General features: G+C 40.7%; 3 protein-coding genes across 3 annotated transcripts; 2 read left to right on the forward strand and 1 right to left on the reverse strand.

The window, feature by feature from the left end:
- The first annotated feature begins 1376 nt into the window (after positions 1 to 1376).
- Positions 1377 to 6853, forward strand: LOC135678368 (protein transport protein SFT2-like). Its single transcript, XM_065191089.1, has 4 exons — positions 1377 to 1713; positions 2503 to 2770; positions 5521 to 5625; positions 6483 to 6853. The coding sequence occupies exons 1-4, from the start codon at positions 1514 to 1516 to the stop codon at positions 6591 to 6593; spliced, it is 684 nt and encodes a 227-aa protein (XP_065047161.1). The 5' UTR covers positions 1377 to 1513; the 3' UTR covers positions 6594 to 6853.
- A 975-nt stretch (positions 6854 to 7828) lies between these two features.
- Positions 7829 to 12272, forward strand: LOC103990489 (probable galacturonosyltransferase 4). Its single transcript, XM_009409653.3, has 9 exons — positions 7829 to 8140; positions 8274 to 8308; positions 8389 to 8433; positions 8539 to 8653; positions 8842 to 9047; positions 9927 to 10195; positions 10343 to 10700; positions 10794 to 11375; positions 11699 to 12272. Exons 1-9 carry the CDS (start codon positions 8041 to 8043, stop codon positions 11972 to 11974), a joined length of 1986 nt encoding a protein of 661 aa, XP_009407928.2. The 5' UTR covers positions 7829 to 8040; the 3' UTR covers positions 11975 to 12272.
- A 325-nt stretch (positions 12273 to 12597) lies between these two features.
- LOC135680103 (subtilisin-like protease SBT5.3) lies at positions 12598 to 15760 on the reverse strand. Its single transcript, XM_065194090.1, has 11 exons — positions 15680 to 15760; positions 15492 to 15601; positions 15324 to 15421; positions 15079 to 15249; positions 14883 to 14991; positions 14283 to 14799; positions 14112 to 14209; positions 13786 to 14034; positions 13608 to 13722; positions 13322 to 13535; positions 12598 to 13243 (listed from the first exon to the last, which is right to left on the reverse strand). The coding sequence occupies exons 1-11, from the start codon at positions 15758 to 15760 to the stop codon at positions 12702 to 12704; spliced, it is 2304 nt and encodes a 767-aa protein (XP_065050162.1). The 3' UTR covers positions 12598 to 12701.
- Between the last annotated feature and the right edge of the window lie 458 nt (positions 15761 to 16218).

Here is a 16218-nt window from a genome sequence, read left to right on the forward strand (position 1 = left end):
CAAGCTTCTCTGCAGGTCGATCAACAGAGCATGTTTGTGTTCTGCGATGATCTTCCCCCCCCCCCCCCCCCCCCGAGGGGACAATCCATGGCAAATGGGAGAGGGAGAAAGGAAGCTTTCGTCCCAATCTGATCACTGTATCGGCCCTTCACCACTCGGTAAATGGAGTTTGCAGATTTACATTTATGCAGTGATTAATTGGTTTCAGATTGCTTGGAATAAAGATTGAAGGATGCTTTCACGTTGAAGTGAAATGGCATGCATTTCAAAAGATTGTACCTCTTTTGACACCAAAAACAAATCCCTAAAATTAGAAGAAGACAAGAAAATTTTGGTATGTATTGGTAAGATCATATTTAGTCATCGATTCGAAGCAAACGGATAATAATAATAATTAATATTAGCAGATTCTTTGATAATTATATATATATATATATATATATATATTCTTTGATAATTATATAAACAGAGACAATATCAATATATTTGATGTCATTAGTAGCATAATCTATGTATTAATAAAAGTGTATCGATTGCTTCCTTGATAGGCTTCTTTTACCTCTATTAATAGTTTTATCTTATAGATCATTTATAAATAAAAAATTTTAAACGTATAATTTGTATAAAAAATATATTAGTAGCATAATTTATCTTTTGTATAAAAAATAATATAATATAAATATTCATGCTCGAAATAAATATTTTAAACAATATGTTGGTCTAATGTATAAAGATCCATCCAATTGCCAAAATAAAAATCTCTTTACTAAGAAAAAATGTATAGAGAATCAATATTTTTAAAACATAACTTATAGAAGAAATATCAATTTTCAATTTTAGAAAAAAAAATGTTTAGGATATGAGAAAAGGATGATTTCTATATAACATTCATATTTTTGGTATTTTCAAAAGGTACCTCCTTTTTTGTTTTTTTTTTCTCAAATAATATTTTAATTTTAAAAATAACCTAAAATACCTCTCAAAAGTTTTTCTGTTATAAATTTTCACTCTTTTTTTACCCCTTTTTTGTTTTTTCAATAAAATTTATAATGCTATTGATGTGTTAAAAATAATATAATTATAATTATAAAAAATAGTATAAATGATATTATATTACATCTATTTATTTATCATTGCTCATAGATTATTACAATATCATATTTTTAGGTTCATAATTAATCTGATTTGAGATTAAAAGTCTATTCAAATCATGTATAATATTTTCAAATAGGCTATTTTTGTTATGGTAATTAAAACAACACTATAATAAGATAAATATATTGTGATAGACCAAATTCTTATAACATAAATAATTAAAATGGTCCTTTTTTTTGTTTTTGTTTCATTTAGGTGGATAGAAGTACTCCCTCTCGTTTGCCGAACGGTATTAATGGCGGAAGGAAAGTAGCGTATAACACATTAACAATCCGACCCGCGTGCGCACGCAGTCGGCGATCTCCCTCCTCTCCTCCCCTCCCTCTCGGATCCCATTTCTCTCCACGTTCCCCGGACGATGCAGCGGACGGCGCAGGCGTGGTTCTCCGGCGGCCCCAGCGAGCGCGACGCGCCGCCCACCACCTCCCTCCTCGCCGACTGGAACTCCTACGCCGCCTCCAAGGCCGTCGAGGAAGGCGGCTCATCCTCCCTCGCGGGCTTCGATCTCGAGGCCGCCGTTAGGACCGCCAACGATAAGGTCGCCGGAACCTTCAGCGTGTGAGCCCGCTCTCCCGTCCCCTTTTCCCTCTCCGATCCTTGTCGTTTTTGTTGCTTGGTTTTCTTTAAAGAAGGTTGGGATTTTCTGTGGAGTTGAGGTTTGGATCTTTGCTTCGCTAGCTGAGATTTGATAGTTGAGTGTCACAAATTAGATTGGTTAGCTCAGATCGTACGAGATTTAGGGTTAGCTCTTTTCTGCTGATTTCTTGTTGGTTTTTCTCTTAAGGGAGGATGGATTTTAGGGCTTAGGTAAGTACTATGTACCTCAACGAGGAAACGGCTGAATTTGAGAACATGTCTATATTCTCGATGCGTTTAACCTTATCAGGTCATCCAGGATCGACTGTAAAGAGCTTCAGAATGTTAATTATACAGAGGAAATTGGTTTGTTCTTTATCATATTCTAAAATATGTTCTGGTTCTGAGTTTTGATTTATGGTGTATCTGAGTGATAATTCTCAGATGTATATATGGCAAAGTTAGGGATTTAAAGACTTCGTAATTATTCAATTAACGCATTTCTGGTTGCTGGAATACATTCTTGCGGTGTTTGGAGGGACAATTAACATGAAAAAGGTGGTTGTCAGGAATATGTTAGTAAAATATTTGAATAAATGACATAATTATCGCCCTACGGAAATTTGTGAAGTTGTAACCAGAAGATAAATACGGCATTATTTTTGTCCTTTAATGAGGATTGAAGCTGTTAATGTTGTTGCAAAACAAGTTAATTTAATTTATTTCAGTGAGTCCACGGGACATTCTATCTTATGGTTTGATACTTCACAGGGTTTCTAAAGGTGTTAGAGAGCTACCTGGGAGCTTCCAGACTGCTACAAGCAGTGTCCCATCCGGGAAATCACTCATGTACTTTGGACTGCTCCTTGCCAGTGGTGTCTTCCTTGTGTTCATTGCATTCACCATGTTCCTTCCGGTCATGGTGCTGATGCCACAGAAGTTTGCCATTTGTTTCACCCTGGGGTGTGCATTTATTGTCGGTTCATTCTTTGCTCTCAAAGGTCCTAGGAATCAGCTTGCTCACATGTCTTCAAGGGAGGTACAGTTATTGTCACAAAGGATGCCAATTCTGCATGCCTCTTTCTCTTGTTTCACCAATATCAACTGTTATAAAAAACAAAGCTGATCCTGACTTGACTGTTTGTTAAGTTGCTATTCTTGGTGGGAGGAATCATTTACTAAGATTCCTTTTATCGTCATGAAAGTAGTATAAACTGTTAGTAGTGAAGCAACAATTAAGTGAAGTTACATTGAAACTTTTTTCGGGTGCTTGTCTTGAAAATAGATTGAACCGTTGCTATTATTATTGAGAAAAAATAGTAATTGAAACTCAGACTGGCTAGTGAAAGTTCTAGGGATCAATGAGTGTGGAAAAATGATAAGAGATGTTAGATTGGCAAAATGAGTGGTGCTATTCTCAGGCAACCTTTCTCAAAATCTGATCTGTGATATGAGAACTTTTGCATCATGGCTAGTGATTTGCTTTTATGACATTTGTTATTTTTCAAATTCATGAATATTAGCTTTCCTATGAATGGTTGCTCTTGTCCTTTTTCTAGCAGCAAATATATGTTAATAGTTGCAATGTAGTGAGGTCGTTGTTGTTATTGTGGCTCAATATGTGACCATCGCATACAACTCTACTTCTGATTTCAATGTGGAGCTGATTTGTCTCTTGCTGGTTTTGTGTGAACTTGGCCTTTGTTTCGTCATTGATCTTTTTCGTTCACCTTGAACTTGATTTTAAGATGGCCGACTTGAAGTTTCCTATTGTGTAATTCTCATCAGTACGGGTGAAACTATTATCATCCTCAAACTCACAATCAACGATGTGATGGTCATGCATGACACCAGTCCTGATGGTTGTTCTCTGTCTACAATTGTCAATCTCTATTTTCTCCTACTCGCTTTGCCATGATCAACACTCTTTTATCATTTAAATATCATTCAAGTGGCTTGACCCCCTTTTCTCCTCCTTGTCTACTCTTTTCTCCTGATTGTCATGATTTACCCTTCAGCTCTTATCTTTGAGAAACACCAGGGACCAGATCGAATTAATCGGGGACTTTATTCAAAAAGATAGAGGGGAAAAGGAAGATGAGACAACAATGAATCTGTCTTTCACAATTGCTAGAAGTCAAATCCTGCTTCACAAGTTCTTCAGTTTGTCTTACACTGATTTTAGGTCTGGGTAGGATGCTACCTAATCATATATTACCATTGGTTAGTTATGTTTTCCTTGCTATGCACTTCTATACTTGATCGATCTGAAAATTTAAGTGTTTCAACTATTAACTACTTATTTATATTTTAAGTAATTATTGGTCTTATTTATATTTTCTCATCGCTAAATTTTATAATGTACTATTCTTTTCGATTTGTCTTGAATTTTTTTATCCCTGAACTGTTGGTCTTATATGTATGTTTTCATTTTGCCTGAAACAAAATTAAATCTTAGAAGAGATGATGGATTTTTAGAGGAAATTAATTATTGGCAATACACCGACATGCAAATTATATATACTGTTGATTATGTGTAATATTTGTTATCATTTAGTGTTTAACACTTTGTGACCTGAACATGTTACATATTTCTTGAATTGTTCATGTGTGAGTGAAAGCTTTTTGGTTGTGAGTACAAATATAAATATTTCTTATATTTTCTCAAAGAGTATTTTTTCTCATATTAAATAATAGAAATAAAAATTCCCTAATGTTGATTGATTAGCTTTAAGATTTTCTCACTTGTTCAAGAAATTTTGGATGATAGATAAAAAAAAGCACTAATATCAAGTAGAAATGGTCTACTGTTAAAGCTGGTCAGAGATGTGTGATGTTATATCTTTTTTCTGCTTTGTTTGATTATTTTCTTGTGATCACAAGTGGATCAATATTTCAAATATCAATCTGATCGGTATGTACGACTGGCCAAGGATCAGTACTGAATCGTATCGCTGGTATCATTGATATCTAGCTTTTTATTTATTATATAATGATACTAAGCAGTACAGCTTTGTATATCGACAGGTATCTCGGTTCTGTTTTGGTCCAACAAAGTGTCGAAACTTGTATAGGACCAAGATTTTAAGCCTCGTCTTGTGCTACTCTAGGCTTCTTCAGAATTAGATTATATTAATGTTGAGTGGATGTCGCATGTGTTTGGAAAATTTGTTCTTTCATAAATCTTGTGCTGATTAAGCTTAGGAGTTGATACTAGGATTAGGACGCAGGTTTTCAGTTTGAGAAGATTATGCAAAGAATACGAACGAAAGGTTCAGACTTGAAGAATTGTAATCTTTATGGTGATAACATAACTGATAGGTCTTTAAAATGTTTTGTATCTGAAATATATGCCATAAAAAGATTGGAAGTGTCACAAGAATTGAATTCTGGGCTAAAGGATTGCAATTGATTAACATAGCCAATTCTTTCTGGCCGATCCTTGTAGCATTTAAACTTGCCACGATGTCAAGATTACCAAAATAAATTTCTTCAAAACATAAACACTGGTTAATTTGCTTTTCATAAAGTTTTTGAGCTGTGATAACTCATATAGTAGTGTTTTTGTTTATTGTGTTTGTGGGAAGTAATTTCACTTACCCACCTCCCCTTATTCCAGCTATGGTGATTCTAGTCATGTTTTAACATCCTATCTTTTTCAGTTGTTCACTAGGACAACAAGTACATTATCAGTAGCATTTTAGTACTGGTTCCTACATTATAGTTTGGTTTGACATAACTATTGTTACAATCCTAGTATCATAACATGGATGTTGATGTCTGTTGCAGAGACTTCCCTTCACATTGGGATTTGTTGGCAGTATGGTTGGCACGATTTATGTGTCCATGGTACTTCATAGTTACGTCCTCTCTGTTCTTTTCTCCGTCATTCAGGTAATGATCTTCAAGGTCCTAAGTTGTCTTGTGTCCTATGACAGATTATCACATGCATAGTTGTGAAATTCAATATGCTTGTTCACTTTTTTTTTCCCTCCACAATGTGCTAGTATTCCCTTGTGAGTATGTCAAGGATTTACTTGCCATGAAGATGAGCATGACAATGCCGATTAGAAGTTGGCACTGTAAGTGCAGGTGCCATGCTGTCATGTGACTGTTGCCGCGCCACAGGGATGCAAATAGTGGTATTCTAGTATTAAAATAAGAAATGTGTAAAGAGATAAAAGAAGAAACTCAGATCCCAGTATTTTAAGTGAACTTTGGGGGGAAATTAAATCAAGTTGCTAGAATTTGTCCAAGTGATTGAGTTACCAAATGAACAAAATACAGTGGGACAACTGATCTCTGGCACTCGGCTCTTTTGGCATCTCCACTAGAGACAAACATGGTGGAATGGCTGCAAGTTTCTATGAGAAAGGAAACTTAGGTTGGACTGTGTAAAGAAATGAACTAATGTTCAGTTTGGTTCAGACAATAAATAAATATGTTGAATAAGAGTGTCGGAAATCCCTTGGAAAAGATATGTGCTGGTCAGCATTAGCCATTAATGGTTGGTTTTCTTTTTCGTTATTCGTTGGTACAAACAACTTTATCAAGACATTATGGATTAAATCATCCTTAAGATTGGCTCTAATCAACTCCCTCCTTCCATCCATTGTAATTAAACTAGGTTTTAGCTGAAGCCAGAATGTCATGCATGAGCAAAAACTGCATGATATCAAGTTACTTAGATAATGGAGTATATCTGGAGTTCTGTAATATTAATCCTGACTTTTTTGGTTTCATCTCTGCAGGTTCTGGCACTAGCATACTATGCCATTTCGTACTTCCCTGGAGGATCTGCTGGATTGAAGTTTCTTTCTTCAACTTTAACATCCTCAGTATTCAGGTGTTTCGGCAGATAATTCCATTAGCCAAAAAAAAAGTTACTCATATTTTTTAAACAACAGGGTTCTTATCATCTGAGAGCTCTTGGATCACTGTCTGTTGCAGCAATCTAAATCTTTTGGGACTTCATTTTAACTAGTGAGCTTGTAATATGCAACAAAACTTTTATTTCTGAATTGTTATTAGAGTGGAAAACCATTGATGTTATGAGTCCACCTTATTGCCCATGTGAATCTTAATGTATTATGTATGAGATATCTGATGATCTCTTCTTGAATCTTCCTTCCAGGTAGAGTCTAATATGGCATAAACAGAATGGATATTGCAGGAGAGTTCTACGTCGCCTGCCAGGTTACTTCATTCTTAGATTTTGTGCTATACTTATCGATTGGGGTAATTGATCTGAGAGAAATTAATTAAGACTGTGTGAAAAGAAGTGAGAGACTGAGAGAGCAGAATGGCCTGCAATTCCTATTGGAGCCTTCCTTTCCCTAATAATATCATATCTGATTTGATCAACCGATTGGGTCGAATCTTTTTCTAATGTAGTCGAACCGGTCCAATCGACACCAATGTTAGAGAGGAGACGCGAGCCGAATGCGAACAAATAGACTTGATGCACATAATACAAAACACGGTACAAAATTAGGAGAAATTTAATTGTCAATCTGCAGTGGGCCTCAATGTTTGTGGCTTCAATTAGATCACAATTAATTATATCTTCATGTTTTATATTTCACTTCGATACCTGTCGGTCGGAACCGACAATCGACATATTGTCTGATACATTGAAACATATATACCAAATGCTACATTTCTACTGCATTCTCATCGTATCAAATACAAAACGGTGGATACTGACCCAATTGGTAGAAGAGATGAATATTTACCAAAAGAAAATATCTTGTTTCCCAAAGTAAAATGCATTACAAAATTGAGATGAATATATTTTCACTGAACTCAAATTTGATGGTTTTTATGGTATTAACGTGATATAACCTAAAATTAGATGATTACATACAAGTGTGAGACATCCAGCGGTCTCCATTCCCTGAAACCTAACTTGGACGGCTAGGATCTTTGATCCCACGAGTGATAAAGTCACTCCCTTTTGTTTTGAACTATGCATTTCTCCGCTCATAGTTTAGCGTAGAGTTGGACAACGCATAGCAAATATGGGGGTAAATATATCTCCATTCCCTGCGTATATACCTCTCGAATAGAAATCAGAGTGCCAGAGGAAGCTTGCAGTGCTCGCATATCACTCCGTGACTGTCTCGGCCTCAAGGAGAGGCTGGAAGTGGTTCTCCGTCGAGCAACGGCTGGTTTCATGGCCTTCTCCGATGCCGGCACGTCTCTATTGGGTTATTAATTGCGGTTCTTCATCTCGCACTTGCGTTGCGGGGGCGGCAGAGGAAACAGGGTGGGGAGCGTCGTTTCTCGGATGATGAGCGGTGGTCGAAGATGGTGAGGAGGAATCTCGTTTTGGCCTTACTCTGCCTCACGGTTCTCGCGCCCATCGTTCTTTACACGGATCGGCTCTCCGCCGCCTCCAAGCCCAGCTGTGAGTGCCCGAAAGTGAGGGAGAGGGGCAAAGATGGAGTCTTTTTAGGGGGAAGATGGGGTTCTGATGAGTGATTTACGAGAAAGTCTCGTCTTTTCTACGGTGTTCTCATTGTTTTGTTTCCCTTTTACAGCAAATGACGAGGTCCTTGATGAAGCTTCCGGTCAGGTAAATCTCCTACGCCGCGGAGACATTTTTGTGCATTTCTTTCTTTTGTTTAATCTAAAGAGAGACATGTCTTTTTCCAGAGCTTTGGGACGAACCAGGTTGGGGAACCGCATGCGCTTTCGCAGGTGGCATTCGGAATTCTCTCTCGACCCTTCTGCCTTCGTACACGCGTCTAATTCTCAAATTTTGGTGAAAGGTTTGATCTTTCTACCTCCTGTATCTGCTCGCAGGAGTCGACGAATTCCGTAAAAGAGCCAGTCGGAGTTATATATTCTGATAATTCAAGCAATTCCAATCAGATTCCGACTGATCCGGTGGATGGATTTGCATCATCAACCACCGCAGGTAGGGTTTCCCTTTGATGTGTAAGTATTAGGATTGTTTGCCCTTCAATTGGAAGAATCTTACACTTTGTGGATCTTAATTATAATGGTTACATGGAGAGCTCTTTAGGTGGTCAAGATGATGTGGTTCATTACTACTCTAAAGAATGGTAGGTCGATGGTGACTGTTGATTTCTCGACTATTTACAGAATTGCCATTGGGGAAATCTGAGGAGCACAAGAGCAGAGTTCTGTCGGCAGCGGTGGATGAGAGGAGTCGGCCGGAGAGGGAGGCTGTGATCAAGGAAGTGACCAATGGGGTGATAGGAAACGGGTTGGAGAAGCCCGAGTCAGTGGAAGAGCACAAAGAAATGGGATCTCAACAAACTATTCCTAATTCTATTCCAGCAAAAGAGGTAGCGTACTAATTTGTTTTGCAGTCAATTCTTACAATACAAATGTCTTTGGATTTTGCATTATTTTCTCTCTCTTTCTCTTTTCTTTTGTAGTATCACATCTGATTAATTATTGTTGCTTCTGAACAAGCGGGAACTTAGGGAATTTACGATTCCAGAGCACATTCTTTGGTGCTGATGACTTGTTAGCACTATTATGCCATCTCATATTTTTTGCTTTTTTCTTCCTATTTTAATTGAATGTGTGATTTGGTTGTGCTTATCGGGCAGTTCTTATCTGCTAGGAAGAAAATTATGGTGGAGTTTCCAGAGCAATTCATTGTTCTATTATCTAGAGGAAATTAAAGTCAACTATAAGCTGCTGCTGATGTAGCTTGATGGAATAGGATCTTATATTTTATTGGTGACATCAGAAATATACCTGACCATAGGTGGAAAAGTTAGTACAATATATTTGGCAATCCAACTTCTCCCAGCATTTACTAGTCCTGAAAAGTTACAAGTACCTTGACTTAATCATTTGAGCAAACGTTTTGGACTGTCAAACTACCACGATTGTGTGAACCTACTTGTAACGAACTGGGATTTTGGCTTTTGAACTTATTACACAGGAAGCTTCCTCATTTCAATTCTAAATTTAGGAAGTCGGATTAGTTTGATCAGATCTTGATGGTCCATCGGACTAGTCCAAAAGATGTGATTGATGTTAACTAGGGGTGATAAAGGGAAAATAATGACATGAGTGTTCTCAGAACGCAATCATTTCATTTATGCTTTGTGATATCTGTTTCCAGTCCCTTCTGCAATCTCTGTCTTTTATTTCTAATTATGGTGCCTGCAATGTGCGTTGCTTTGTTTACGTGTATAATGTGTTTACAGGAAAATGAATCTGAAAAGCAACATAGACAGACATCTCCTAGGAACAATCCAGAAAAACGCCAGACAATCCTGAGAAAGAAGAGCAGCAACATGACAATTCCTGATGCTAGGGTCAGGCAGCTCAAGGACCAGTTGATTCGTGCAAAGGTCTATCTTGGCATTGGGCCCATTCGAGCCAATCCTCACCTTGTAAGGGAGTTACGCTTACGTATAAAGGATACTCAGCGTGTACTTGGAGATGCAACCAAGGATTCAGATCTGCCAAAAAAGTAAGGTTTTTCCAATTTTTATGGGAAATATAATATGCAAGCCTTATACATGCATACAGTGGTTATGTGTTTGTATGCACATATATGGGGCTTATGCTTGCTTCTCTGATATTGATGACCTTTTTTTCCCAATTTTGGCTAATTTAGCACATATGAGAAACTGAAGGCAATGGAGCTAATTTTGAATAAAGGCAAGCAGATTCAAGACGATTGTGCTGCTGTTGTAAAGAAGCTCCGTGCTATGGTTCACTCTAGCGAGGAACAGTTACGAATTCATAAGAAGCAGGAATTGTTTCTAACTCAACTTGCTGCTAAAACCATTTCCAAAGGTCTACACTGTCTTCCTCTACGGCTTTCCAACGAGTACTTTTCCCTGAACTCCAGCCAGCAACAGTTCCCATATCGAGAAAAGTTTGAAGACCCTGATCTCTATCACTATGCTTTGTTTTCGGATAATATATTGGCTACAGCAGTGGTGGTCAACTCAACTATATCTAACGCCAATGTGAGTGCTCGGCTATCATCTGTTCTGTCTTTCATTTTAACAATTAATCTCAATTTGCTTTGGTTAGTTAAAGAGAATATATCTTACTTGCAGAACCCTGCAGACCACGTTTTCCACATTGTAACTGATAGACTGAACTATGCAGCTATGAGGATGTGGTTTCTAGCTAACCCACCTGGAAAAGCCGCCATTCAAATTCAGACCATTGAAGAATTTACGTGGCTAAATGACAACTACAGTCCAGTATTGAAACAGCTTAGGTCCCAGTCCATGATTGACTATTACTTCAGGACTCATCATGGTACTGCAAATTCTGATGCAAACTTGAAGTACAGAAACCCAAAGTACCTATCCATTCTAAATCACCTGCGATTTTACCTACCCGAGGTCTTTCCAAGGCTCAGCAAGGTGGTGTTTTTAGATGATGATATTGTTGTACAGAAGGACCTGACTGGCCTTTGGAAGGTTGACATGAAGGGAAAAGTCAATGGTGCGATCGAGACATGTGGGGAAAGCTTTCACCGATTTGACAAATATCTCAATTTCTCAAATCCTCTTATTGCCAAGAACTTCAATCCCCGTGCTTGCGGTTGGGCATACGGAATGAATGTGTTTGATTTGGATGAGTGGAGGAAGCAGAAAATCACACAAGTCTATCACTACTGGCAGAACCTGGTAAGACATGATGCCTATACAAGTTGCTGAATTAGTATACTTGAATCATCTTTAGAAGGGACCGGGCAACATTATAGGCCTTGATGATGAGCTTAGGATGCTGCATTGGTATGAAACAACCTTATAATGGCATGTGGCACATATCATGACTATAGCACAGTGTGATAAGCGTAATAGTTATATTTTTCTTTTTTTCTAAAATTTTGGATGAGATGTTTTATTTTGTTTAGAGCCTAAAATAACTTTCAAATGCACCAAAATTATACTTGTTGCGACTGTGGAGCAGCATATTTCTAATCTGTTTGTTATCTCTGTTCTCACAGAATATTGATCGACAGTTATGGAGATTGGGAAGTCTTCCTCCTGGCTTAATAACATTCTACAACCATACAATTCCCATTGATCACCGGTGGCATATTTTGGGCCTTGGGTACAACGCACAGGTGGACCTGAAGGACATCGAATCGGCTGCAGTCATCCACTACAACGGAAACATGAAGCCTTGGTTGGATATCGGCATGCCTAAGTATCGTGGCTATTGGTCCAAGTATGTAAACTACGATCACATTTTTATACGGGACTGCAACATCAATCCTTGAAGAGTGGATGTGGCGCTTAAGCATCCTTCCAACCCTCTCTTGCCTCAGCATGGAGTAAAAATGTTCAGCTCAATTTTGCTCTCATTAATAAGTGCTCTTATTCGTCGTTAGTTTTTCTTATTCCCATAGTTTTTGCCATCTGCACAAGTGCAGTTGTATTGTACATGTTTCATCTCTAATATCAGACACCATGGTTTACATCTTATAAACTTTCATTGAAATTACTGTAAGCCATATTGTTTCTACTACCCTGAGATTTAACTCTCATCCTTATATAACATGTTTCTTTCCCCCTTTATGAAGTTTTCTTGGTTTGCTTATCTCAGTTGAATCTAAAAAGCAGTCTGCTTTTGGAAAAAGCTCAAATGTCTGCACGATAGTAAAGTTTCTTGCTGAGTCAACAATTAAACTTCTTAAATCCATTGCAGTGGGTGTTTCTCTTTTCTTGCGCACTTGTAAAGCAGCCTTAATGATCTCTCAACAATACTTGTCTATTCAATGAAGGTGTTTGATGTAATGCCAATGCCTTTTTCTCGTGTTGATTGCATATGTATCTACAAAGTACCATTGGAACAGTTTCATCAAAAACCCAAAATGAACAAAAATTTTTTATTAGAATCACCAACCAAATAAATTAGCAACTATACTTCTATATCTAAACAAAAGACTAAAAAAAGAGGGGCTAAATCCTAAAAAATGGGATCATCTCGACCCAGTGATGTTAACCTCATGAGAACGCATTCACCACCAGAGGACTTCTCACGTAGTGCTTACCGTCGGTCCATGTCAGGCCACCAAAGACATACCCTACACCGACACTCTCGCTACGCGACCGCAGCCTGACTTGGAACGTCTTCTCCTCCCCAACCTTGGCAAACTCGAGCGTCTGCGGCTTCACCGAGACGTGGATGCCGAAGGGAGCCTTGATCCTCACATTGTACGTGCCGGGCGTGCCGACGTTCCTCACGGTGCGAGAGACGGTGAAGGACTTCTGGAGGTTCGGGACGGTGATCGATGGGTAGTTCAAGTCCTCCGCCCTCATGGTCTTCGACGGGCAGGCGAAGCGCTTGCCGATGAATTGCGCCATGTTGGAAGCGTTGTACCCGCGGCTGCACAGGAAATGCACGTAGTCGGTGAAGGTGATGTCGTACACCAGCCCGGGATCCATGGCGCGGTTCGGCCGCACATGCCCTGCGCCGTAGTCGAACGGTATGGCCTTCTCGCGGTTATCGTCCTTCATTGGCGTTCTCGTGTTGTCTCGAGTTCTCGCTGCCATAGAATCCAGAACTTGGATTAAGATCACGCAAGATAGAAGAGCAATACGTTCCGTTGTTGACGATCTCTAACCGGTTGTCATGATGGCCGATCTGATAACAGCAGGACTCCAACGAGGATGGAGCTTCTTCAGCAGGCCTGCGACGCCGGAGATGTGAGGGCAGGACATCGACGTGCCGGACATGACATTGAATCGGACACGTCGCTTGTCTAAATCCAGCATGGTAGGTCCGACTTCCTCGGTGAAGGCTGCGAGAATGTCCACCCCTGGCGCAGTGATATCAGGCTGCAAGAGCAAGAAGGAATCGTAAGCTATGCAATTGAGAGGAAACGAACAAAGAAAGGCAACAGATACGACCTTGAGAATCTCGGGATTGATAAGATTGGGGCCTCGAGATGAGAAAGAAGCCATGGCCGGCGCTGGTTTCACTCCCAGAACTGTAGTTGCAGGTGAAATGGTAGCGGTAGGTGACCTATCAACAAAGATCGAGTTCAGTGGCCAGAAATAACTCATCGAATTCCTGACAAGATCATACTTGGTAGATTTCAGATAGGAACTCAGTCTCAGAGCATCTTTGTATGTAATCATTGAAGCAGGGAGGAAGTGGGGATCCGCAAGGAGGCTGTTCCCTTCCTCATCGCTGTTAGCGAGGATCATCCCCGCCCCGCCGGCCTTCAAGACGTCGACGCCCTTCTCCACTCGTGCAAACGACGTATCGCGCGTGCAAACCACGATCTTTCCTCGAACTTTCTCGGGGTCGAGTGTTCCTGGGTAGCACCAGCCACTGCAATTCCCACAAACAATTGTTCATGCTATGTATGGAATGCGAGCAGGACTACAGGGGAGCAACTCTGTTCTTACGCTTCTTCGGCGGATGAATTCGGGCGCTTCGCATTAGAGCCATCGATCAATGGATAGGGCTTATGGGCTGGAAGAGATTTCGGCGAGAGACTCACTCCCTGAAAGACGACGCGTTCCAACTGGTCGAGTCGTGTATGGAGAGGTAATCGATCGAAGACGAAAGAAGCAAACCTTTATCTTCTTGTTGCTGCCGAGAGTGACGAGGGAATAGAACTCCCTGTCGATCGTGCTTGCTCCTACGGTGAATATCCATGGCGCAATATTGGAGACCGTGCCAGGGGTCGGTCCGTCGTTGCCGGCGGAGCACACGACGGTGATTCCTCGCTGCACCGCATGGAACGACCCCAAGGCGATGGAGTCGAAGAGGTACTCATACGGAAGACCACCTACCGACAACGAGATGACGTCGACGCCGTCGTGTATGGCGTCATCGAAGGCAGCAAGAATGTTGGCATCGGCGCAGAGCCCCCAGCACACCTTGTAGGCGGCGACCCTCGCATGGGGCGAGCCACCTCTGGCAGTGCCGTTGGCTTCGCCGTAGATGTTTGCGCCGCGGACGATCCCCCCTGCGGCCGTGGAGAGCGTGTGGGTGCCGTGGCCCTCGCTATCCCGGGGAGAGTACTCTACCGGCGGCGATGCACTGTTGGCCTGATGGGACAAGTCATAGAACCGGGCACCAATCAGCTTCCTGGATCACCCAAAAGGAAGCTTTAGCATCGCGTATACTCTCTGCAATAGAACACCGAGAACCAGGAAGAAGAAGAAGAAGACCTGTTGCAGTGAAAGCTGTGCTTGGTGCTGTTCTGGCAGATCCCTCTCCATCTCTTCGGAACCGGCCCATATCCTTTGTCATCAAAGCTGCCGGATTCAGGCCACACACCTTTCGAATGAAAACGCAGCTTCGTCAAAGATAATCCAAACAGAAAAGAAGGAACAAACGAAGGCATTGAAGGTATGGACGAAGAACCTGTGTCGAAATTGGCTATAATGACGTCGTCGCCATAGTTGGCTTTGGCCCAAATAGATTCGGGGTGCGCCTTCCCCTGCCTGTTCAAGAATCCGCCCATGACATCCCATGATCTGGTCGTGTGCAACGACTTCATGGTGTTCTCGAACACCGATATGACATCGGGATGCTCTGCACGGAGACAAGAGAATCCAAGATCACAAACCGTCAGAAGGAAGAGCTCAATGCAAGACAAGAACTCTAACCGGAGATCAGCGTCGCTTCTTCCTCTTCCAACATTGCAGCAAAGCCATTGATATGTTTCGTGTAGGAGTAGAAGATTGCAGAGCGAGCCAGTTCCTCGCTGTGATGAAAGATATGAACTTTAGATCAGCACCAGAACTGTTGTTTTTGGATCAGAGTAACAGTAATACCTTCCAAAAGTGGATCCCAACAGCTGATAATGAGACTGAGTTGCACTCTCGAAGTCTGCAGAGGTGGGATTGGCGCCATGAGAGTGCCCGCCGAGGTACACAATATAAGCCTGGCATCACATCCCACGGACAAACGTCAGCAGATCTATCTGCGTGGTTATATATGGTTACGGGACGTCGTCGCTCACCTTCTTGGTTGCGAGGACTGCCGGATTCTGCAGCGAGGAAAGGAATGCGATGGCGAGAAGAAAAAGATGAAGCTTCGTCATCTCTCGCGATTTATGTTCCTCCCCTGTTTCCTCGTTACTAGCAGCGCCGATGCAGCGTCTATATATATAAGACACTTGGAGAGTGGGAGTGGATGCACGTAGATAGAGCAGAAACAGTTCGTTTGGAGAGGCTACCGATGAGGAGATCCTTCGACGGAGGAATAGGGATGAAGGTTGATCTGTTATGGACTCTTTCCAGGATAATAGAATTAGATTGAATCCTCAGAGGAAACATATTAATTGCCTCTCGCCATTTATGTGCACCGAAACTGAAACTGGAGAGAGAGAGAGAGTGTGTGTGTGTGTATGTGAGAGAGAGAGAGAGAGAGAGAGAGAGAGAATCCTCAAAGCAATCATATTAACTGGCTATTTATCTGTACCGTGAGAGATTTGGAATTTTGGCTGAATTATCATTGCATATTGTATTAATTCCTTTGGTGAAATTTCTGAACATGTTA

The sequence above is a fragment of the Musa acuminata genome, chromosome BXJ1-7 (assembly GCF_036884655.1).
Source record: "Musa acuminata AAA Group cultivar baxijiao chromosome BXJ1-7, Cavendish_Baxijiao_AAA, whole genome shotgun sequence".
Lineage (NCBI taxonomy): Eukaryota > Viridiplantae > Streptophyta > Magnoliopsida > Zingiberales > Musaceae > Musa > Musa acuminata.